The sequence below is a fragment of the Xiphophorus maculatus genome, chromosome 18, assembly GCF_002775205.1.
Source record: "Xiphophorus maculatus strain JP 163 A chromosome 18, X_maculatus-5.0-male, whole genome shotgun sequence".
Taxonomy (NCBI): Eukaryota; Metazoa; Chordata; class Actinopteri; order Cyprinodontiformes; family Poeciliidae; genus Xiphophorus; species Xiphophorus maculatus.
Genome location: NC_036460.1, coordinates 23,627,962 through 23,653,223, shown reverse-complemented (window position 1 = coordinate 23,653,223; position 25,262 = coordinate 23,627,962). Strand labels below are relative to the sequence as shown.

Genomic DNA, 25,262 nt, shown 5'->3' with positions numbered 1-25,262 from the left:
AAAAAAAGGGGCAGGGAGTATAAATACGAGGGCAAACTTTTGCAACTTGTGCAAGAAATGCGCGCAATCCATGCTGCCGGAGTCGAGCACACCCATGGCATGATGCTGCCACCACTATGCGATGATAATATTGGGATGCACACCACACACCCAGCATGCGTTTACTTTGCCTCCATGTAGCTAATAAGACATGAGTCTCCAGGACTTTGGCTCATAATGTAGTGTTGTATCCCCTGTTGTATTTAGCTCAAATTAAATTTATTCCAAACAGAATCAGTGTGTTGATAGTGAGCCGTTTAATCCCGCAGCGTGGATGTAAATAATGAATTTCTTTGGTTCAGAGTTTTAAGCCAAAGCGGAACGACTCCAGCTGGTATCTGTGCTCTCTGCCAGTTTTAATGAACTGGCTTTGAGCCCTTTGCCGCCCCGTACAGCTCATTATCTCCATGATTTCTCTGTGTGTGGGTGTTCTTCCTATTTCCTTCCATGATTTTTATAATCACCTCAGCAGTTTTTCTTTTTTTTTTTTGTATTTCGCCTTAATCTAGTGTCTCAAATCCTTTTGTTTTATCTCCTGCAAAGTTCTTTGTTTTCTGTCTTTATGATTAGCCTGCAGGAATCTTACAAATTGTCACTCTGGGACTGCAATATTTCTCTGATCCTTTATAGCCTTCTTCTGTCTTCCCTGTCCCTCAGCTCACCTTCTCCTCCCATCTCCTCATCTGTTGCAGCAAATTCCACTTGAAACAAAGCCCTGACTCAGAGTTTTTGCCATATAATTTTCAGCCCTCCAACATTTTGAACCTTCATTCCAACCCTTTATCTTCATGGCCGCTCCTCTTCCTCCCCCATCTGTACCTCACTTCACATCTCCCGTAGCTCCTGCACCTGTCACCTCCTTCTGAGCGGTTTCTTCCTCCCACTTCCACCCGATGCCTGTGGGCTGTGCGCTTTCTAAACAAAGACGTGACTACACATCCGTGTAGCCTTTTAGACGAACCTTAAACACAACGCACATGCCAGAGCTATTTGCATGACAGGCGCTGGTGTGATTCACAGAGGGAGGGACTGGTGGGTGGATGAAGGGAATACGAGAAATGGGGAGAGAGACGGAGTTGTAGTGGAAAGTGTTGGTCTGAATTATTCATTGCTGATGTATACGATGAAAGAATGCATCCGAAAGGAGGAAGTCGCGAGTAAAAAGTCGCCCCCTTATCTCTCAGGAGTGAGATATCTCAGTGAGCTCAATGTCATCATTTCAGGACGTCTGGCGTACGCCCGAGCCGTCGGCGACCGCAAACCCGTCGGCTGAATCTATCTCCACTGCAAATGCTTACGTTTAATAGAAATGTTTGGAGAAGGGGGAAAAAATGGACTGCTGGAGCTATAAATGCAACAACCTGATATTGATCCAGTTTGACCTGCACACTGCATTGAAGCCTGGGATTAAAGGAAGGCACATGGGAAAAAAAATCTGTTAAACCGAGAAGGGTATTTTTTTCTTATTTTTATGCTCCAGGTCAGGAGTTGCTTCATGAATAACGCTTGCTGCTTGCCGTTATGTTACAGACGCACAATGGAAATGTGGAACTTGAAAACCTTACCGCCTTAAACCCATGAAATACATGAATACATTTTTAACTATTTCCTCCTCAGTTGTCTTCAGGCTTGTAACTCATGATTGCGATATTTATCTTGATGTTAAACATTGAGGAAAGTGTGAAAAGGCCTGAGAAATGAAGTGAGAACACCGAAGCTGAGAGTGCAGCTGATAAAAATGACAGTTTTGAAACTTCATCAGTTCATAGCACATTGAAGAAAAAGACAAATGTCACCCGACTCCAATTTGATTTCATAAGGTGAGGTGGATCAAGTCAGAAGAAATGTTGTTAGAGAGCATCTGAGAGACCTAGCAAACCGGGACTCTATGCAAAGCTTTAAAAGCGTTCCGTGGCGATGCTAGTGTGTAATTTTTTGTAAAAGTTGAGCTACATAAAAATAAAAATAAAAATGGTAATTTCTGCTCCTGTCATGTTTTGTAGGTAGACAATCGGACCAATATGGAGGCTTCAATTCAGGTCTGTAGTCTGCTCCCACTGAAATGTGGTGGTGGTCTCATTAAAGATATAAGGCCTGCTCTACAAAGATTTCCAAATAAGTTGCGCAAAAAAAAAAAGAGCTATATGTGCAGAAATTGGGCACGCAATCTACAAAGTTCGACTGCTCAACAGATTACAGACCTCCATATTTAAATGAGGATTTTGCGTGAGTCACTGGCTGTCATAATGGAGAGTGTTGGACAGAGCGGCCATAAAAGAAAGAAGTAGAAAGTCAGCATGCTTGACGTATGGCAGTAACAGTAATAATAATACAATTCATTTAAAGTATGATACAAATCAACAGTAAAAACATTTACCGATCAATCAAAACCAAAAGCTCTAAACTGCTGCATTAAACTCCTCAGGTCTAAAACAGATGCAACAATCTGGTTCACGTTCGGTAAATTGCATTGTGGGAGGTAAGTCGTTACATCTGCATAGCCTCCTCCTCCCAGTATTTTGCTCTTTTTGATGATCAGCAGACAACCTAAATTTAGCGGGCCTCATTATGCTGCGCAGTACATCAGGTTTGCGCCTGATATCAAGTTTTTACCTGCTTTTATACCCGCAAACTTTTACTAGACCAGAACTTTCTATGAAAGTAGAAAAAAAATCTCCAGTTTGAACGGAGAGTTAAGGCTTCAGTGTGAATCAGGTACAAAAGCAACAAAACTGCAAAAACAAGAGAGGATAACCCGACACTTAAAATACACCGTCTCTCTTTTTTTTTTATTTGTCTTCTTCCAGAAATCTTTTTCTCTGGTGTTGGAGGCTCTGGACCACGACAACGACACGACGGAACCAGGTAAGGACGAGCTCTTGTTTTTACCACCTTCTGAATTTGACAGCATGCGGGGGACTCGTCCGATCGATGCGTTTGCAGTCGCTGACTGAGACTGGTCTCTGTTGAATCCAATTGATCAGAGGTGAATTTGGACGTCCTCTGCCTGTTTGTCTTGTAAAGGCCAAAGGGGCATTCATTGTAATTTGGTGCGATATAAGTGAAACCAGTACTGTTTTGAACATTACTTGTGGTCCAAAGCCTCAGCAAAACTACATGCCTTCATCATTAGGTTTTTGTGGGCTTGATTAGCTTTTTGAGTGCTTAGCATCAGGGTTACTATTTGGCATCACTTGTGTCAAACCGCATCCACAAGGAGGCCAAAGGGCCTTATTAAAAGGCACAGTTTGTACCCAGATTTTGTCGTTTTATGAATGTTTTCAAGTTTCTCAGTCCTAAAACGCTTTAACAACCAAATGTGCGTTCAGTGTTTTTTAAATCAGCGTCTTTAAGGATTTTGCACTGTCTCTTAATTTATGTAAACAGCACTAAAACCTTCGTCACTTTCTCTCCTTCGAGTCCAAGAAAGCTGCAGCTCCTTAGTTTAGCTTAGAGCAAACAGCACAAGTGCTTGTTTACCAGGCTGTGCGGTTTGACATGAAGAAACAATGTGAAAACATCCTTTGTGTCTTAATGTCTGTGATCAGACAACTCTACCCTCACCCTTTCATTTCCTGCTCGTCTCCTTTTTCTGAACTCTCCTCAAGATGTGGAAAAGCTCCTCAGCGGGGAACTGTGAGCCGCCTGCTATAAAACGCAAAACACAGAGATGAGCAGACAGATGCTCCTGCATCTTCCCCATTCCTTTCATGCCGCAGTCCTCATTTTCCGCCCCCCTCATCTGGGAAAGAGGGGCAACTGCCGTCCGGACTGAGCGGAGACTGGAATAATGAAAAACTGGGAACTCTGCCCGACTTGTTCTCTGTGTCTCACCGGTTCTCCTGCATCTGTCTTCCTCTCGGCCCTCCGGCGCTAAGCTTACATCTGTTTGCATTATCTTCCATTTCCACCTGAGCCTCTGACTACCTCTCACATTGTGGCTAAAGCTGCGGAGTAGGCCAGCAGCTTAGCTCTGCTCAAACGGAGGCATCCGGTAGCGGTCTGAACAGAGTTATCGGGTCCTGCTTCCAATCAGGGAGGATTACAGAAACGGGACTGGAGCTTCTGAAATGCGCCGCGGAAACAATATGATGTTCCCAGTTCTCACTGTCTGACTTTCACTGAGGTTACGTTGGATAAGACGTAGCTTTAGTGTGGAATGAGCAGGGAAGGTCGTAGCAGACGTTTAAATTAAGTTTAAACTTTTATTCGCAGCTTTTTTATTTCGAATCAGGACTTTTTTTGGTCCTGTTTAAGTCCAAGCGTCATACTTCAGTGAAATGTATGCCACTGATGTGACATCAAACCAAGTCTTATTAGTACCTTGTGGTATTATTTGACACAAAACGGATGTTTCTGATGCTTCAGATTTTTCTAGAAAGCAACAGATATTTTGTCTCCATATTTTCAAATATCTCATCAAAGCATTTAAGGTAGAGGAGTGAACAGGATTTAACGTCTCGTTGCCGTTTGTCTCTTGAGTGGAGGAGGGCTGGTCATGTGGTATTTGTTTGGTGAGAGTGATGCAGCAAAGGACTGTGGGAAGTTCAACCGAAGCAGAGAAACAGTGGTGAAGGAGTGTGGTCGCTTTTTTTTAACGGTCAATCTATAAAATATCGTTAAATATTGGTTACCGGCCATAACAGCAGTATTAATATCGGATATCGGCTCAAATGTTCATATTGGTGTATCCCTACATTTACTTGGAGAAATTCTTCATGGTGTTGGTCCATAACTAGTGTTTTTTACAGGTATTGCATTCTTAATAATGACAATTTTTGCTCCAGTTCTCACACATTGAGCTGTGCAGATTTTCTTCCTGCTCACTGTATGTAGAGACAAGATAAACGCAGATCCTCGTCCAGCCTCGTTTTCATAGATCCAGGTTCTTAAAACGGTTTTTAAGAGTTGCTCTGACTGTAGCTGTGGATGAGTTTAGAGGAGCAGCTTTTTTTTCTGGATTTCTGAAAATCGTCACACATGCAGGTGATTTAAATTGCAAGTTTTCTCGTCTTTTCCATTTTGAAGAGTGGCTATCTGTGTCAAGAAAAATAGAAAATTATAAAATGCTAAGAAAAGTTCACAAACATTGTAATGAACTAAGTATAATGTCGAGAATAAAACCAATTCTTCATTTATGTTCATTTTTTAGGAAATCTAGAGGGGTGCTGATAAATGTTGCTCTTTTGCAACAAAACAAGTTTCCCCCCCATCACTGAATAATAAAACAAATTGTCAAATTAAATGTTGGATTACACAAATTCTTTGCAATTTAATATTAAGTTAACAATATGCCCCTTTCGATGTTTTGGTATACGTCATTTATTTATAGCAAGTATGTATCTTTATCGCTTAAGTTCCTTGCTTTCCTACTTGTCGTCTTGCCTGACGATCGACTGCATTGATCGAATGAGCATTAGCGAGCATCGACTTGGCATTTATTAAACACAAATATCCGTCAAGCAAAAATATCAATTCACTCTCAATAAGAATTCATTGGCAAAGGTCACACAGACGTTTCCTGGTCATTTGAAGTTATCAGTTTGCTTCAATGGCATCAAATTAGATTTTTTTTGCTAGCATTATGTCTTGGTTGTGTTTGCCTGTTTGGTGCAGGCTTCCTGCTACATTCAAGCAGCACCGACGCCGAGCTCAAAGCTGTGGAGAAAAACTGAAATCCAATATTGGAAGTTTTCTAAGTTGGATCAGCTTGTCTATAGCGTTCAGCAGACACATTTAGGCCGACTGCCTCGCCCGTGTGAGGGTAATAGTAATGAGGCTGAATAGAAAGCCCTCGCACGAATTGGCCCCATACATCGAATAAAGAGTGGGACTAAACAATATCCGTCTGATCCTGTCTGCTTCCTTGGGTGTATTGATTTGCCGGCAGGTGATCTGGAATAACGAGCGGAAGCGGGTGCTTTCTCTCCTGCGGGTATTCTCCGACATTTCCGAGGGCAAAACGATTCGTAAAGCTCCGAGGAGGTTTTTAATACCTGCAGACGTGCTCTGTTATCATGTTTTTTTATCTTTTTGTAAAGTTTGACTTCCACTAAAGGTTATCGCTTCTTCAACCTGCTGTGTTTAACATCCCTGTCTACAGGAACCAGGTTTGTTATTAATCAACCTGATCTAACCACCTCACGAAGAAAATCCTGCCCCGCTGTGTCGGATCCTAATGATGTTATTTCTAATTCTCTCGTGGCGGAGAAGTAATAATGATCAAATTAACCCTTTGACACGCCCGGTTTATAAAATAACTTAAAACCGAAGGTGGACTGCGGCTGATTGATGAGTGTTTGTGGTGTTGGGCCCTCATATTTGACTGCAGGCCTTTTTGGCTCAGTGTCCACGCTTTCCTCTTTTTGTCAGGGTTCCTGTGTGCATGTGTGAGTGCGAGTAACACATCTCTTCCAGCGAGGATCTTGGTGGAGAGCCTGGGCAGCCTTCACAGGTGGAGCTCCTCTGCCTCATCAGAGTGCTGGGGATAAAGGAGCAGCAGAACCTTCACTCAGTGCTGGATGATTAACGTCTGCTGGTAGTCACTCTGGCCACCTCTCGTTGTCAGGCTATTTTAAGCTTTTTGATCAGTCTCTTGAGTACCTACCTGAAGCTCATAGTCTCTGTGTTTGCTCCCTTAGGATTTGTCACTGGATCTTTCTAGAGGAATCAGTTCAACCATTTTCTCCTCCTGTGGACCCCACCAGTAAGGACCTGCCTGCCTGCTCCACTGTTCCCACCATCTCCACTCCGCTCAATCAGACCTCTGGTTCTCGGTCACCACCTACCTCGCACTCGCCTCAGGAAGCACCATCACCACTCTCCACACAGGACCCCTGGGCACCTCTCTCCCACGCTTCACCAAATCCATTCGAAAGCGCCGCGGATTGCGCAACACTAACCACTCCCAGAAACGTCAAGGAAACCTGTCAATTGTTTGTTCCTTTGAAAGAAAATAAAACCTATTCATTACTTGGACTTGTTGATTCTGCATGTGGGTCAGAAGGTTAAATCCGAACATGTCTCTTTTACTTTTAAACACACACCCACACAGTGAAACCAGTGTGTGTGTGTTTTCATTCCTCTGTGTCAAACCACAGTGATCTCATCTCTCCATCAGGCAGTGTGTGTGCGTGTATGTTTTTAATACCTTGTGGGGACCATTTTTCTGACACATACTACGTTGTGGGGACCGAAGCCTGGTCCCCACAAGGAGAAGCGCTGTGTTTGGGTCAGGGGTTAAATTTTGGACTAAGGTGTGAATTGAGTTTTGATAGGGTTAAGATAGGGGTTAGATTTAGGCTGTAGAAATGAATTCAAGTCAGTGGAAAGTCCCCACAAATATAGCCACGCAAACATGTGTGTGTGGGGGTGTGTGTGTGTGTGTTGGGGTGGGTGTGTGTGCTAATAGCTGCTGCGCTGAGTCTCTGGCTCTTTTTGCCTCTGGCTGTCAAAATGAGTCATGCACAAAGACTCACTCTACTTTCCTCTAACTTCTCTGCTTCCTATTCTGCATGACTTTCTCCACATCCTCCCTTCTAGCTCCTAAATGCACACTTGTACCGTACATTGAGACACATATTCGCACCTCTCTTGTGTGTTTACGCCCTGTCAGGGAGCATTATGCCGGAGTTGGGGAATAATGGCACCTCTGGGAAAGCCCCTCCTGGGGGGCAGCCGTTGCCCAGGGGCTTGTCCGGTTCTCTCATCGTCGGCCTCTGTGTCAAATGGGACTCATGCTGGAAATGTTTTATTATTCAACTCATAATATCCACACTGTCGAAGCTTCCTTAGTCTGATGGTTGGTAGGAAGTCTGATGGTAGGAAATTAATAGATGATTCTCCAAAAAGATGAGAACATGTTTTTTTTTTTTACTTAAAGGGGAGGTATTATGTAAAATTGATTCATCTTACATTATTTCCTGCCAATTTTAAGGCATTAAATTAGGAAGTAAATTTTATTTTATGTCATATGTAGACACAACTCTGGTTAAATGAAGAGTGCATTGCACTGAACTCCACTGAAAACCTCATTTTATTCCACGAAATATTGACTCTGCACTCTTCCTGAGTTAAAACATTAACATTGTTGTTTCTAAATGAATATTAACTTGTTTTCTTTGCATTATTTGAGGTCTGAAAGCACTGCATCTCTTTTATTTTTGAGCATTTCTCATTTTCTGCAAATAAATACATAATATTTGCTCTGAATTTCAGACACATGTTGTCAGCAGTTCATAGAATAAAAGAGCAAAGCTCATTTTACTGAAACATAAACTTATAAAAAGTAAAATGAGAGACAACGATCATTTTAAGGGGTCTTTTTACCGGAGCCTTGTATGACATATCTAGCACTGAAAGCAATATAGTTACTTGATTATGCTATGAAATAGCACTACGTGTCTGTAAATTTTTCACATCACTGTGGACGATGACACTGGTGCTCCTGGTTTGCTGTTAAATGTTAAATCCAGTTATCTTTGATTAAATGTTTTGGTGGTTTGAACTTGGATTGGATGCTCCAGCTGTTCAATGATCCCAAGCAAACATCAGAACATTTTTTAAATTGATAAATCAACACTAAGCTTCTGGAATATAAGTTTCATGTTGAACTGTGGGACACTTTCCTTGCTTTCAAAATACATCATCAGCTTACAAGCTTCAAACATCTCTTACATCCCTGCTGGTATTTGCATAAATTTACTCATTTCAAATAACATTTCTGCTGCTATTTGCACATCTCTGTTGTTTACACAGTTTCATTTACTGTAAATAGTCTGTTTTTTAATGCACAAATACACACGCACAGTCTGTAAGGTTTTTTTCCCCACTCAGCTGCACTTTCTTGTAGATCAAAATATGCTATTTTTTAGTAACTCCACAGCATTTTATGCTATAATTTGCCCCTCTTATTGTACAGTTTGTTGTTCTTAGTTTTGCTTTTTAAACATATTTTTAGATTTTGTCTTTGTGGGAACCTACATGCCTTGACTGCATGTCACTACGCTGCTGTTGCACCTGAATTGGAAATAAAGGGTTTCTATTCTGTATTATTAAAAATATCCCACATTTCCTTATTCATTTGTCAGTGATCACCTCTCACTTCCTTCCAAACTACAGAATAAAGTTCTCCCCTGCGCTCCTCCAGGTCAGCTGATTGAGCGCGTCCTCCTCTCCTCCATGCTGAACCCGGGTGAACAGTGGCAGACGTACCGCCACCACGGACGGATCCTCGGCTTGGAGTATCGGCTCCGCTTCCGCTGCGACTCCAATTACTACGGGCCGTACTGCAACAAGTTCTGCCGGGCCAGAGACGACTTCTTCGGCCACTTCAGCTGCGACCCGAGTGGCTCCAAGGTCTGCATGGAGGGCTGGACAGGACCGGAGTGCAAAGAGGGTAATGCCGCCGTCGGGTTTTAGTTCACATTGGGTGAACAGTCTCTCTCCTCTTTTCTTGTTTGTAAGTGTAAATGTTTTCCGCAAAGGTTTTCCATGAGAAATGAAATGCTTTGCTGTTTCATGTTGACATAAGAAGCCCTGGAACTTAAAATGAAACTCTGCAAAAGTTAACTTATTATTAACTTTTGCAAGTATATATGGTACGTAAGTACATACATACTGAATCACCCTAAATATTTTGTGGTAATATTGTGATCACAACAAAAGTAACAATATTTATTACTTTTTTTTGGTAGCTGTGGCCTGACGGAGCAATCACAACTTCATAATCACAAATATTGCTCTTGAAAAACATTCCCACTTTTAATACGCTTCATTACGACGCCAGTCATAAAAAGAAGTGTGACTTGTCACTAAACTGCACACAGTAACTGCATCTAATACAATTTTCAAATTAAATATTTATTGTTACTCTCATTGAACAAAGAGTGGAGAAAATAGAAAAATCAACAATCATGATACAGCGTTATCAAACCAAGTAATGTATCACGATAAAAGACAAACAACACGATAAATGCACAGCCATAAGCTGATGTTGAATAATTATATGATAGCTTTATGAATGACTGGTCCTGCTGATATCACCGTGGGGGTCGCCTCACTCTGATTCGTCAGTGGGACGACATTCGCCGTGACTCATCAGCCGGACGACCCGTCTCTGTGACCTCTTGGAGGTTTTTTTGCAACGGTAAGAGTGAATGGAGGAAACCAAAGTGGAAACTATGGAAGGACACGCAGCTAGTTGGAGGACATCCTGCAGCTCTGCCCACCTCGCCCCGTCTCACTCGCCCTGACTTCCTCCTCAGCACGCCGTTGATTGGACCGCACAGAAGCAGGAAGTTGGAGAGATTAGCCTCGGCCCCCCGTTACCTCCAGGTTAACCTATAGTGCCTGTGAGGGGAGTTTTCAGACTGTGAGAATTCAGTGTGATAACATTTATTTACCTCTTTGTTGACTCTGAATAGATCTCACCTTTCATCAAACAACCAGTGAAGATGTATTTTATTTTTTCTTGTTTTGTGTTGCTTATGTCACTGAAGTGTCAGGTTATCGTTTCTCTTTGTGTGTTTGTTTTGCAGCCGTGTGCAGGCAGGGATGCCATCAGACTCATGGTTCTTGCACTGTCCCTGGAGAATGCAAGTACGTTTCTGAAACAACTACCAACACTGGTGTTGTGGTAACAACTCTCCTCTATCTCTGCCATGAAAATACTAATAAATTCCCCTCATTTATGTCATATAATTGCCTAACAACCAGACTTTCTTAAAATGTTTTATTGTGCTTTTGATCAGTAGTACTCCAGACTTTCTGAAGGGTTTATTTTTACTTCCCCTGCTTTTTTGTTTTGCTCTGCCGTACTTTTCATAAGCATAAAAGGATAAAAAGCTCTTGAATGTTTCAGGCAGTATTGTTTGCGCAAAACAACTGAATTAAAAAGCAAAAAACACCAACCTTTATGCAGTTTGTCACCAGCAGTTGTTAAGAAAAAAACCCATAATTTGTCCTAATTTTTTTTCCGGTGAATTGATCAGAAGCACAAAACACAGGAACAAGTTTAGCTCTGCACAGAGATGGCAAAACGTATTTGTGTCAACCTTGAGTTTATTTTGTTCCATCTTGTGTTTCGTTTATCTCTGTGTTCCCGAGCTCTGGTGTTAATTTTCCCCGAGTGCCTCTGTTTCTGACACCACATATTTTTTAATATGCTCTAAAACATAAACAGCACTAAAAATCTGGTCATAAAAATAATGTGAAGCTTAATAAAACAGTGTAAAACATTCAAGAAATCCCAGATAATTGTTGATTAAAACCATTTTTAAAATGCTGAAATAAAATATGTTAATTTGGAAGCACAACTTAAAATGTTTGGGTTGGTTTAAATATTTAATGCTGTAGAGATTAAATATCACCGGTTGTGTTTAGAAGAATAAAATAGACACAATGTTTGTTTCTCTGCAGGAATCTCATACAGATTAAGTTGAAATTCATGTATTCAGTTTTCCTTCACTAATAATATTCTAAGACACGATATTCTGAGATGCAATCTGCCTGTCTGTCCTGGTTGTAGGTGTCACTACGGCTGGACGGGTTCTCTGTGTGATCAGTGTGTGACGTTTCCCGGCTGTGTGTACGGGAGCTGCGCCGAGCCCTGGCAGTGTGTGTGTGACGTCAACTGGGGAGGTCTGCTGTGTGACAAAGGTGTGAAATGCAAAAATATTTCAACGGTTTGTGCTGAGATGAGCCAAGAGCCGAGCGTCAAGAGGCCCTGAAGATTGAAATTTGAAAGGATTTGAGTATTCCCGTGCATATTTTTTTTGTTTCAATAAAAACACAGTGCTGCAGTAGAATCAGTGCATCTAATTGCTTCTGCATGAATGGAAGATCGACACTTTTTCCTGCTGTTGATAAAACAATCCACCAAATTGGCGATGGCTAACAGATGTTGATAATAGCATCAGGGATTAACAGAATATTTTCTGTATTTGACAAAAAAGTTTTTGTTCAAACAACAGAAAAATCTGAAGCCTGTACGACTTTGTGGTGAATTACAGTTCACACCCCGGACTACTTGGTGCAGACATTTTCAACTTTACACACAGAGTACGGAGTACATCGCGGGAGCAACTAAATCAATCACTAGTTGCTCCCGGAAGCAATCATGATTGCGGAAGTTAACTAGTGATTGCTTCCGCAGTCATTAGGAGAGGGAAGTCTGCGCCTCCCTTCTTAGGCCGGTTCCTCCACGACCCGACCTCAGATTAGCAGAGGATAATTAAGAATTAAATTTTTTTATCACTCTAAAAAAATAAGGTCAAACTCATAAACCAGTTCAGACTTACTTATACCTTATTCACAGAACTTGGTAACTGCAACATAGCTACAGCACAGGTAGAGGACTTAAGCACCTGCATCATTTTTTATGACTTCCAGAAATGTTTAATCTGCTGTAGATTCGTTTTTAAGCCTGACACCTCTTTTGTTCTCTTTTGCTACTCCTCTGGCTGCTTGCAAGGAAAACCTAAAATAAGACATTTAAAGATCAGTGTAAACATTGTGCACTTTTACAAATCTGTTGTAAGCATTCATTACAAACATGGCTCTCCAGGCCTGAACTCAACAGGCGTCATCAGAGCACATGAAGAGCTTCACAGAGCTTTGCATGTTGACCAAGGAAAACCCTGCCTGCCTGCGAGACGGAGAAAGTGGTGTGTGCTGTCAGCTTGTCAGGCGTGGTTCTTTACACATGACTTATGGATTCCCGAACAAGATAAAAGAAAAGAAAAGCACCTGAAGTTTTCCTGCAGACTGTAGAAGAGTTAGATCCTCTGTCCCAGAGCAAGAGCTGGAGTCCGGCTTGTGCCCAGGGGACGGAGTATTGTGGAGAGGAAAGGTGATAGCCTTGGGTAGAGCGATTATGGCGCGGCGCTCTTTGCTAGGTGTGGCCCTGAGCAGTTTGTGCTCATTCAGACGGGCACTTTAAAGGACGACGGAGAGACAAAGGAACTGTGGGAAAAGAAGATGATCAGGGAAAGTTTTGCTTTATTCTTTTTCCAGAGCAGAGAGAACAGGCCCTGCAGCTATCTGCTGCACAGTCAACAGTGACCTGGATTCACCGTAGATTTTCTGCACCCATGTTAAAGAAACATGGCTGAAAACCAATCTGCATTTTCATTGCCTCTACATTTCAATATAAGTGGGGTTTTTTTTGTGAGTTTTGCTAAAACATTAAACATTATTTTTTAAACATTTCTTCATGTTTCCAGATCTTAACTACTGTGGGACACACCAGCCCTGTCTAAACGGCGGGACCTGCACCAACACAGAGCCAAACGAGTATCAGTGCGAGTGCCAGGAGGGTTTCAGAGGACGCAGCTGTGACATCGGTGAGAGCCGCGGTGCATCGGTTCAAAACAGTCCCCTGTTTTGAACTGTATTGAAACAGTTTTGAAACAGTCCTCTGTTTTGAACTGGCAGAGGACACATAAGAAGTAAAAAGTGAAAACAATGTCGAAATAACACATTTTCTTACCTGAGAAACTTTATGCTCACATACAAAACTTAAAACTGCCTTGGTCCTCTGGCTGCTGACTCTGTTAGCCGTACCCATCCATGTGAGGAACAGGGTAATTTCCTCATCTCCTATCTTCGGATGGTTCCCTCCATAGAAGCCGAGATCCTGCTTGTTTCAACATCCTGAGGCAAAAATAGTTAAAACTAATTTTAGTGGAGAGAAACCTGCGCTCATTTAACCACCGATAGTAAAGCTGAAACAGTTAATCGAATAAATCGATTATTGAAATATTAGTCAACTAATTTACTAATCAAATAATCGCCAACTGGAGCCACAGATAAAAAAAAAACATTTAGCATTTTAAATTAAAAATCCTTTTGTCTGTAAATACGTTGTACTCAGAACTCCTCAAGGATCACAGTTTTAGCTTCACCTAGTTAATATTTTGTAAATTTCTCTATTAAGCACCTATTTGATATCCGATTATTAATTGGTTAATTAAAAAATAGTCAACAAAGCATCCAGAGTCATGCTAAATCAAGCAGAAAATGATTAAGTATTTATTTAGTAATTTTGTAGCTGCAGGTGCATCCTTTGCTATGTCATTGCATTTTATGCAATACAATGTTTGTTTTCTTATTAAAGAAATTCTTCTGATTTGTTGAATATTTTTGGTACTGTATTAAATAAGCTTAAATAGTTAAATAAAAAATCTACAAAATGATAAAAAAAAATTTATTTGATTAGTTGAATAATTGATTACTAAAATAATTGGTCGCTGCAGCCCTTCATGGTAGTGGTCAGTTTCTAGAGGGTGTGTTTTAAATGCTCTTTTTGTGTGTTTTAAATAACTGAACTGCTTTGTAAACCAACTAAGACAGATTGCTACTTAGTTTTCCTTCTTTTAATTTGCCTTTTTCTGGCTTTAAGAATGTGATGGAGTCGTCGATTCAAATTTCTGCAAAAAAAAAAAAAAAAGAAAGAAAATAGAAATCAAAGGTGATCCATTTTTCAGTTTTGCTTCTTGCGTCTTCCCTCCCATCAGTGGAGCACGCCTGCCTGTCGTCGCCATGTGCGAACGGCGCCACCTGTGTCGAAGACCCCAACGGCTTCAGCTGCGTCTGCTCCGAAGGCTGGACCGGAAACACCTGTGCAGACGGTGATTGTCGATTCCGCACACGTGGGAAACCTGAGCCGAGCGAGAGAAAGGGGAGGGAGCTTTAAGATTGTCTGAGATTGGTTGTAATTGGATTAAAGCCACTTAGTGACTCCAATCAATCCAGTGGAGGAAGTTAAATCAGCCTAAACAGGAGCAGCCTCAACAATAATCAGTGATCTGGCCGTGGGCGTGTGTGTGTATATGTGTGTGTGGGTGTGTATCACCTGCACCTCTGCTGAGTTGGAAAAACAGAAGCAGGACTGTGAGCTTTATAAGGTCTTATTGGCATCAAATTGAGGGTTTAAAGTCTAATCCTTTGGTATCAAAGGTGGCTCCTAGGTGTGATTTCTTCCCTTCCAGAAATATCCGGACTTTGTCCGCCTCCAGCCGTCTGATGTGGTGGATTATATTTCACAAAAAGCAGCACCATATTGCCTCGCCCAAATTTTAAATTGTCGAGAAAAGCGAGGAAGAGACGGATCCTGAAATCGTTCCCACAAACTGGCACAAAAACCACTTGAGTTGCGTCAAACGCAGAATCACAGCGCACAGTCACAGTAAAATATCCGGAGCATCGAGTGCACTTTTTAATAAATTTATCCTAGTGTCAGATCACAACCAGACAAGTAATAAATGCACCTCGGCGGGTTTTGTTCACGCGCGAGAGAGCTTGTGCTAAAACATCCGGTTGCCGTTTTTCATGTGCGTCCGTGAGAAAAACAGAAACGGGACCAAAGCGCCTGCCAAGCGAATATCATTTCATCAAAGTTTGTTTGCTCTGCGAGCAACCGGAGACCACTGCTAAGCATAACAACAATTCACAAATACACACGTGTTTAGAAAAGGAATGACATGTTGTTGTTGGCATTCGTCTTCATCAGTCTGCAGCACTGCAGCCTGAAGTTAGTTTTTTTTCTTACTAGAAAAATGTGTTATACCAGACAATCTGACTTGAAGGGTTATGAACACCAGCTGATCATAAAAGATAGATCTCATAGCAGCAGCAAAATACCACATGATGTTCAGTAGTCGGCTTCAAGACATCTGGAGAGTTTATTCTCTCGGCGCACATTAGACACAGAACAAACCGGGGTCACAGAGGTTTATTTCCAAGATCCCTTTCACTCTGGACTCAACGTTAAAATTGAGCCAGAATGTAGATGTTCTTTGCAGAGTCTTGAAGAGGTTTTCTGGGATTCTTTAAGAACAATTCAACTTACTAGTGATAGAGGACTAGCGCTCCCTGACTCTTGCTGCCATTATTACAGACACCCCATAGCCTGGCAGCTGCAGTGGCAGCTTATACGTGATGTGCTTCCATGCAAAACAAGCGTGGCTTGTTTATCACATAATTCAAAGGAGGCCTGGCCTAATGTCAACCTAACCTACTTTTTGGCTGGCATCGCTGCAAGTCGTTTATTGCTATGCTTTTGGCACCACGGCTGCTGAGTTCATGGCGTTCTGCCCTCCCTCTCCCCGCAACAGGAAGGACCTCACAAAGCAGCTGGGGCAAACAATCCCACCTCCCCGTGCCTCCCAAAAGAACAACAACATCTACACCCATGCAACGTAGATAGGATTTTTTCACCCCCCCAAAAAATATCCGATCTGTGCCACTTACATATGTGGAGCTAATTTGGATGCATATCGGAGAGTTTTCAAAGCGTCTGGAGTCTGAGCGTTCATGTTTGCATTTTCTCTGGCTTTTGTGTCACTGATACGAGGGACGTGCGTCATAATTCTGCACCAGACGGTAAATCAGGACAGAAACAATAACTGAAAATTACGATTACAAACTTAGGAAGGAGTCCGTGTCAGTGCGGCGCATCACGTCACAGTCAGACCATTCTTGGCCCTGACAGCATCCCAGCAGATTTCTCCACATAAATTAGTGTCAGTTCTCCACCAAAGACCATTTCTATGAGTTGTGCTCTCTTTTTCTTAGCTTCCTTCGTCTTATGATCTTGTGACGATACTGTCGGCTCCCATTGCTGAATAAACTTTAAAATCGATCCATAAACGGCTCCATCCATTAACACTTCCGTAAACAGTGCGCTGCGGTGTGACGTCAGCGTTCTTCTGTGCTTGCGGGGAGCTTTGTGGATGCTCCACATTCCCTGCTTTCACATCAAGACTCATTGGATGTCAGCAAGAACATTTTAGCATCAAGACCTGCTGTGTGAATGTAGCCAAACAAGAACAGACTCAGACTGCTGGGCCTCCACTAAAAACCAACATTTTTTGCCTATTTTTCATACTAATTGAATTTTGCCCAAAGGCGTGGCACCATATGAAAATTAACGCCCAGGATGCCAGGCTTCTGTAAGGATCCTGCTGATCAGGTGATGAAAATGCAATTTGCTCTTCCATGCCGTACCTGGAACTGGTCGTGGAGGTGCAGAAACCTCTCATACTTAAAGGGAATGTAGGCAGATTCTGCAACAGGCTGACCAAAAAAGATACCTGGAGCATATCATGCATATCAAAATGGACTTTCCACATTGGTGGTTATGATGGATGTTCACATTTTCCATCACATAGAATATTCAGCATGCTAAATGTACTTTTACCGGACTGGATCTTTGTTGCCACCCTGCTCAAACAGCAGGTGTGAATATTTTAATGATAAAACAGAGAAGGTAATGCTTTACAAGTTTACCAAATTAATGTTTTATCCTTGGCGTTTTTCACAAAACAAAAGCCAAACGGCACTCCACGCATCCGCACGCAGCCATGGCAGGAAAAAGCTGACAACTGAATTAGTGGTGCTGATTATCTCCGGAGATTCGAGTTTTTGTCGAATGCAAATCGAGTGTGCCAGTGTTGAGCGTACGCTGCACCCTGCTCAATTTCTAAAAGCACTTAAAAGCAAAAACAAATGAGGCATCAGTTAGACGAAAATCTGTGTCTACAAGAATTTTTTTCAGTGAGAGATCTTCACTTTTAATTGCAGCGCAGCATTGCAGTGTTCTCACCTTGTAATTACCCTGTCGGAAAAACAAGGCTCAGACACACTAGTCAGAAAACAGTTTTTAATGATAGAATGTACTCAGGACGTTTATAGCCTCTTTGGTTGAGGCGTGTTTGTGGATCAGTTTGGAGCTGGACCGTGTGATCCGACGTGTCTGTGCAGCAGGTGAGAACTCATGTTGTGTGTTGCAGCAGGTGAGATACGATCACATGGTTTACGGTCTGTTGCAGCTGTTTGTGTACCGTTCCACATTCCCTGCTTTCACCTCCATCAGGATAAACGGTGCTGCAAGTTGTGTGTGTGTGTGTGTGTGTGTGTGTGTGTGTGTGTGTGTGTGTGTGTGTGTGTGTGGGTGTGTGTGTGTGTGTGTGTGCCACGTTGAGAGGCTTATTTTTACAAAACAAAAAAAGGGACAAACAGAAAAATAGTTTATTTTCGCTGCCGTTGTTTGCTGCTTGCATGATTAACTGTCAGGGAGGCCGACTATCTCTGTATGTGTTGTTGTTGTTGTGGGGCTGGGGCGGGTGGGGTGGGCACTCCGGGGAATGCACAACGCCAGGATCGTCAAGCTTGCAGGGAATTAAAACCATAACCTCAACACAGCTCCGTTTTCGGCCAGGATTTATGTTTATAACCGATATTAATTAAAGGATTCTTTGTTTGTTATGAAATCTCGGGCTGGTTTTAGAAGAAGTGCTGCTTGCTCGGTAGGATTATTGTTGCTTGGATTAGAGTAGGGGTCAGGACGATGGAAAATGGCTCCTCTGTAAGGTTAGGTAAATTGGGAAAACATGTTATGAGACACAGAAACCTTATGGCTGACAGATCTACACCACAGAGATGTATATTCATGGGAAAAATTAGGATACCACTGCGACACAAAGAAGTTATGTTCGGTTAGCTTCTCTCTTTGTTTCCACTTTGTTTAGATTCCTTGCCAGATAAGTGGAAACAGGCCTCCTCTTTTGCATTATTTAAGCCCACTCGTTGCCCCCCTTCGTCTCTGGCAAAAGGTTTGAAGTGTCAGTCATGAGCATGCTGAAGAGGACTCTGTTTATCGCTGTTTGCACAACATTCAGAGGAGCAAAGACTGAAAACAGCCACAACCACAGCATGATCGTGGCATCACATGATCTTAGTAACACACACGATGCCTACTGAATATTCACACTCACATTCCCCTTATCCAGACCAGACGCTCACGACCAAAATATTGTTCTCTCTTTCTCCTCCCAGCGGTGCGGCAATGTGATCGTAACCCCTGCGGACGTGGAGCGACTTGTCAGGAGGCTCCCGGGAGTTTCCGATGTCTCTGTCCACCAGGATGGACCGGCAGGACATGCCAGCTGGGTCAGTGGGTCATTTTCTTGTGGCGACACTGCTGTGTTCGGCTTGTCCTCTTAAGATGGTCGAATAAGTTATTTGCTGATTTACTCGCTATGCTAGCAGAGTTTGTAAGTCCTGGGTAAAAGCACAATAATCAACCGTCATTTATTAACGCCATCAGTGCTGAAATGATCAAGTAAGCGCCAAAAGAAAATGTTATTTATTTATTTATTTTGTTGTAATGACTAAGCTCTTTGGTAATAATTCTCTTTTCATTCACAAACAAATATTTACTTCCCTGTTCAGAGGTTTTGACATGCAGTTCTTGTGACGTGTTGGTTTGTGTAAAGTTTTCCCCACAAATGTAGCAGTCTAGAGGAGGACCGTGTACAGTTCATTCTGCAAACGCCTTTGGGAAATTTATGAACTGTGTGTTGAGAAACACTTGACACCTGCATCAAATGAAATAAAATCAAGCTGTAAAATTCATTTATTTTTAATGCCCTTTTTAACCAGGGACAGAAACCTCTTGAGAGCCCCGGCAAAGGCAGCTGTTATGTTTTATTTTTTGGTTTTTTTACATGTCTTAAATCAAAAGCAAAGTACAGTTGTGACCCATTCAAGAAACAAATAGTCCCTTTTATGGATTTTCTTTAGTTTAGATGCCCCTCATGTCTTCATAAAATAAAAGAAAATCTCTCAGCAGCACAAATCAACCAAAAAAACAAAACCAAAAAAAAAAACAACCTCTATGACATCTAAACTACTACACAAGTAGTAGTGTGTGATCATCTCTAATTTGAGGGAAAATGTGAATTTAATGCTCAAATTAAAAATTTCATGCTCAAATTAAAAAAGAGCAGGAGAAGCTAGCAGCATCTTAATGCTCACATTAAACCTCGCCGACTGAGGATTAGTCCTCTCTCTCTAAATGCACCATCATGTCCCTTTGGGTTCACTCGTCATTTTCACGAGCAGAGTGTATGGCTGCTTTGCCGCGGTACGAGTTTTCACACAGAAAAAAGCTGAAGCACACACTTTGTGTTTACAATCAGAGGCTCCAGGGCTGTGGAGTGAAAACTGAAACATATTTCAGGATGACAGCCACTCCTGCTCCTCGGTGTTACAGTGATATGTCACGCTGACACTTCATAATCCCTCATAGTTCCACATCACAGATCAGGAGCCCACAGCCTCACGTCTGCAGACAGACAGAGATGCAGAACATCAGGAGAGCCTCAGTCGTAAAAGTATTTACTCTCTATGCTTCATCAGATGATTTCTGCCCTACATCATTTTCTGATAATAGACTCCTTTAAACATTTAAACTCACTGACAGAGCTGAGTCTATATTTACTGTCTGACATAGACAGTACATTTGTCTTTAACTAACAAGCTAGATTTTTTATTTAACTCTCTCGGTGCTGTCAGGGACCCTCGGGGTTCCCAGCTTTAGGAGCATTTAATGATAACATGTGAGGCTGGAAGAGGATCAAAAATGCCGTTGACTTGTTTTTACTGTTGATTTCTAAGAAAAATGTCTGACCAAAGCGCTCTGTCTACTAGGAACATTTAAAAAGTAAGATAGAATTTATTAAGGATTTTTGTATTTTATTTATGTATTTATTTTTTAGCAATTAGATTACGATGATTTAGTTTATTAGTTTGATTTTTTTTTTATTTCTACTCCCCTTAAAACAAATAGTGTTGTGAAATGGTTTTAATCCCTTAATTTAATTTCTCCGGTTTTGCTTCCCAAGAGCCAGATAATGTTATCAAACTTTCTCTAGACTTTCTCATAGTTTTTATTTATTTATTTTTTTCTTTGGCTCTCTTTTTTTTGACATTTGAGTTTGCATTTGCAGCATGACAAAGTTGGTTAAGCATTTAAAGAAAAATAACATTTTGTTGTTAATCGGTGTGGGTTATTCTGACGTAATCTTTGTCCTTCTCCTCGGCTGCGTTGCACTTTTAGATGCCAATGAATGTGAAACGAGTACGTGCGTCCACGCCCGCTCTTGTCGCAACCTGATCGGCAGCTACCTGTGCGACTGCCTGCCTGGATGGACGGGGCCGAACTGCGACATCCGTGAGTACAGAAGAGGAGAAGAAAAAGCAAACACAAAAGGAAAGGAAGTTGGTTGGAAGAGAAAAGAGAAGTGATTGTCTTGTGGCAGGTAGTGAAACACGATGAGGCTTTAAAGAGCAGCTCAGCTGCAGCAGCGAGTTTCTATGGACAGGAGATCGTTTTACTCCAGCAAAATCGTTCTCACAGAATATCCCTGACAAACACAAACAGTAAAGCTCCTTTTTGTCCTTTCATTTGATGGATGTAATTCCTGCCAGGCTTATGAAGCAGAAATACCAATAATGCCGTTGTGTTGTTTCATTTTATTAAAATATTGTGTTTTCTATGTCTAGGGAACAGCAGCTGTCAGGATTTGTGTTTGAATGGTGGCCATTGTGAGGTAAGAGTCCTGGCCTTTTTTGTCATCAATCTTTACTTGTTTACAACATGAAAAAAAAATACCTGAAATACTACCTGCATGTGTGTTAATGCTTGGGTCAAATCTATGACATGTCCCTTCTTTCCCTCTCGCATCTTTCCTGTGAAATCCTTGTCAAATGAAACATGTATATCCTCCCATGTAGGACCTGGTGTCAGGATCCACATGTGTGTGTCCCACTGGTTTCACTGGGAAATATTGCCAAAATGGTTTGGGTCCCTGTGACAGCAACCCGTGTCTGCACGGAGGACAGTGCGTGGCGACGGAGGGAGAGACGGCCACCTGCGACTGCCCTCTGGGATATTCGGGGAACTCCTGCGAGGTTGGAAAACTAACCAAGAATAAGAAAATAAATCATCACAGACTGGTTAATGCCAAGTATGCAAACAGAGAAGAGACTAATAAGGATTTGCTAAGGAAGACATGGGGAGAAGATGCTAAAAACAGGCAAAAATTAAACATATTTTCATTAAAAATCAATAATTTTAGTAAAGGGTTAGGGTAGGGTTAGGGTTAGGGAAGAGGTCGAAAACCCTAGTACTGCTAGTGTTAAATGTGTAATAGATATATAATAGAGATGTTAGGTGGTAGTAAAAGGTCTTTTTTAGATATTTTATTTTCACTTACCATGGGGAATCATTTCATAATCATTTTGGATTTGTCTAAGCTTCTCTTTCTATTTGGTAGAATGATAACAAAACACCTTTACAGATTTGTTTTACTCTGTATATGGGTTCAAAATCTTACTTGGACATTTAAAACATTTATTTGGATCTTCTCAGATATACTCACATAAATCCATTATTGTTTATTTATATATAACTATTCTGTTGAACCTCTATATAAACTGTGCAGGCCTTAAACTGCTGCTTCAAATGATCTCGTTTCAGATAGCATTTGATCCTTGCAATCCTAACCCCTGCCAGCAGGGGGTGCAGTGTCACAGCTCGGAGGGAAGATTCATGTGCGCTTGTCCGGACGGTTATCATGGCAACGAGTGTGTGAGCCTCAGAAATCCTTGTGTTGAACAGGATTGTCAAGGTGAGACGCATGTTGTTGTTTTTTTGTCTTCGTCTGCCAGGAAGACATTTAGACGTTTAGCTCGCTCTGACCTCTGCCCTCTCCTCGAAGGCGCCATGTCCGACACGACCCACGGCGGCCTCAGCCTCTACATGATCCTAGTGGGAATCCTGGCTCTGGTGACCATCTGTGGCTGCGTGGTCTGCACCGTCGTCTTCTCCTACCTGCATCGGAAGAGGAAAAAGCAGCAGTCCGTCCCGCAGGAGGAAGGCATCAACAACCAGAGGGAGTTTGTCAACCTGATCAGAAACGTGGACCGCCCGCCTGGACCCTCGCAGCCCCCCGCCGCCGCCACCAACACAGCGCCCCACCTTCACCCTCACCCTCACCCTCCAGCCCAAGCCCCCGTGTCACGTTGCTGCGAGGAGATTGAACTCACCCTGCCACCCTCCCCGGCTCCTTCGCACCCCTCCCCGGCTCTAAAGCCGGCCCACGCCCCCAAGCTGGACATTTCAAACCGAGAACGAGAGAAGCTGAATCGTTTCCACTGCACAGACAATCAGGAGCTGGAGGTTTGACGCTGTCCTGGACTTCTGTTTTGAGTTCGTAGCACTTTTTTTTGTTGTTGTTGTTGTTGACGACAGGACCTTTGTCCCGTTATTTGCAACGAGTCCAGCATGGCCATTATGCAGACTGCAGAGACCTTTGACCTTCATGGCTCTCAGCTGATTCTTGAGGAAGAAATGCTGCTAAAACGGAAGATCAGAAGTCTTTTATACAGTGGCATCTTTGGGCATCATTTGGTGGCAAAAAAAAGCTGTTTTTTTTTACTTTTTATTGCAACTTTTGACTGAAATCTGAACATTTAAAAACCCGCCTTTGAGTGCCTGCATTTCATACAGGAGAGCCCTTTATCGTGTTCTGATGCGCCATCTGACGGGCGTCCAGAACGTCGTTTCCATTTCTGAATCAATGGATGTTTCGCACTTGGTGACATTTGGGTTGTTGAGTGTTTGTGAGCGTGCCTGTCAGTGAATGAAAGAGTGTAAATTATGAGTGTATGTGGTGGAGAAAAGGTCAGAAACATATTACTTAAACAGAATAAAATAAAGTTGATCTACTCATCAAAAAGGGGAGTTTCTGCTCCTGAAGAAAAGGCTTTAAAGCCTCATGTTTTTTTTTAAAAAAAACACACACCGTTGCCTGTTTTGTCTCTGTAAAAGATGTATGTTTTCTTATTCATATTGGCGTGCAAAAAAAAAGAGAAGCTGTTTTTGTACATAAATATATTGTACATATTGACGCTGTTTTTGTACTGTGGTTCAGTATGAAAGTATCACTGTATTACTTTGCTCCGTTTGTCCCTTTTCACTTTCCGTTCGGGATGATGAGCACACGTGGATTGTAATAAAAGTGCATTTACCAACTTTTGTTTTACGTCTTATTCGGAACTGGGAATTTTCACTCCCACGACCTGTGCATCACTGACGTTTGAAAAGAGAATAAAGTGCAGCTAGTGATATTAACAAGTCCAGGGAAGGAATAAATTATGACAGCAGAGTCATATAAAGTTATCACTATCTTCGGGGAACTTCTGTTTTTTTTGTTTGTTTTTTTTTTGCAACTGCATCTTTTAGCGGTCGCCACAGTAGGTCATCTCTTTGCATTCACCCTCCTCAACCGTCTGCATATCAGTCTTTCTACTCCCGTTTCTGAGGTCTTTCCCTTTCCCTCCACTCCAGCAGCATTTTTTTTTTTTTTTTTGCCGATTTACCCCAGGTACTTCTGCTCATCCACTTTTAATAACCTCCTTCACCTTGCAGTTTCTCTGTCCCACCTGCATTCTTCCATTCAGACATGCTTTGGGTGTGAAATGACTCCTTGCATAGATGTGTGCAATATACAGCATGTACAGTGCCGGCTCATTTATCAGTGCCCTACCCTGATGCTGATGTGTAAAGAGCTTTCTAATGAATCCATCTTTTGTTGCAGCACCAGTATAATCTGATGTTAAAGAATGATTTTTAGCAAAGATGGCTGCTGGTGAATCATCTCTCTTTCTCTAAGCTGTCTTGTTGGCAGAAATGTTTGTTATACATAGTATTAACTGTGGGCATCTTATTGAAAAAAATAATTTTAACTCATTTCCCCCCCTCCCCTCATGAATGAAAGTACTGCCTGTTCCCAAAACTTTCAGTCTGTGCTGCTGTAATCAGGTATTTATATGAAAGGTTCCATCCATCTTTACCAGGAGTACCAAAATATATGTACACCAGCGTTTCATCTGATCGCCCATCAGATATTGCTGAAATGATTAACTGCAGAATACAAAACGACTGTGTGTGAAAGGAAAGGTCTTGATAGTCGAGGCAGAGCAAAGCGACTGTCAACGGCAAAATGAATGTCACAAACGTGACCTCCATCCTGAGCAAACAGCGGCGGGCTGGAAATGAAAACAGGCTTCCTGTCTCCGTGCCGGTCTGCAGGAAATGTAGGAAACAAGAGTTTACACACACGCGCTGATGTAAAGATATGATATGTACGAGATTTTCTCTTCACCTGCTGTGCAGCACAGGATGTCAAGGCCCAGTCTGCAGATTAGAAAGTTTACCATGGGTACTGACTCTGAATCTAAAGAGCTGCTATAATGCCTTGTGTCATTAACTGTCTGCCTATATTGTACCACATACCTCTAGGGATGCAGCTAAAGCTTACATTTCTGTTTGTTTTTACCAGTCACAAAGCTTTGTTTATTGTCTCCTAATAATT

At 42.0% G+C, this 25,262-nt stretch overlaps 1 protein-coding gene across 2 annotated transcripts in view; it reads left to right on the top strand.

The window, feature by feature from the left end:
- LOC102221936 (protein jagged-1-like) overlaps positions 1 to 23,913 on the top strand; it is a 55,822-nt gene extending 31,909 nt beyond the window's left edge. The window contains exons 3-14 of one of the 2 annotated variants that reach the window (XM_023351807.1): positions 2,847 to 2,904; positions 9,188 to 9,436; positions 10,578 to 10,638; positions 11,567 to 11,697; positions 13,263 to 13,382; positions 14,556 to 14,669; positions 18,877 to 18,990; positions 20,942 to 21,055; positions 21,388 to 21,434; positions 21,619 to 21,795; positions 22,364 to 22,514; positions 22,605 to 23,913. In XM_023351807.1, the coding sequence (XP_023207575.1) occupies positions 2,847 to 2,904; positions 9,188 to 9,436; positions 10,578 to 10,638; positions 11,567 to 11,697; positions 13,263 to 13,382; positions 14,556 to 14,669; positions 18,877 to 18,990; positions 20,942 to 21,055; positions 21,388 to 21,434; positions 21,619 to 21,795; positions 22,364 to 22,514; positions 22,605 to 23,071 (1,803 nt within the window). In that variant the 3' untranslated portion in view covers positions 23,072 to 23,913. The remainder of the gene's footprint in view (positions 1 to 2,846; positions 2,905 to 9,187; positions 9,437 to 10,577; positions 10,639 to 11,566; positions 11,698 to 13,262; positions 13,383 to 14,555; positions 14,670 to 18,876; positions 18,991 to 20,941; positions 21,056 to 21,387; positions 21,435 to 21,618; positions 21,796 to 22,363; positions 22,515 to 22,604) is intronic. The other variant, XM_023351808.1, reaches the window with a different exon arrangement.
- Positions 23,914 to 25,262: the final 1,349 nt, after the last annotated feature.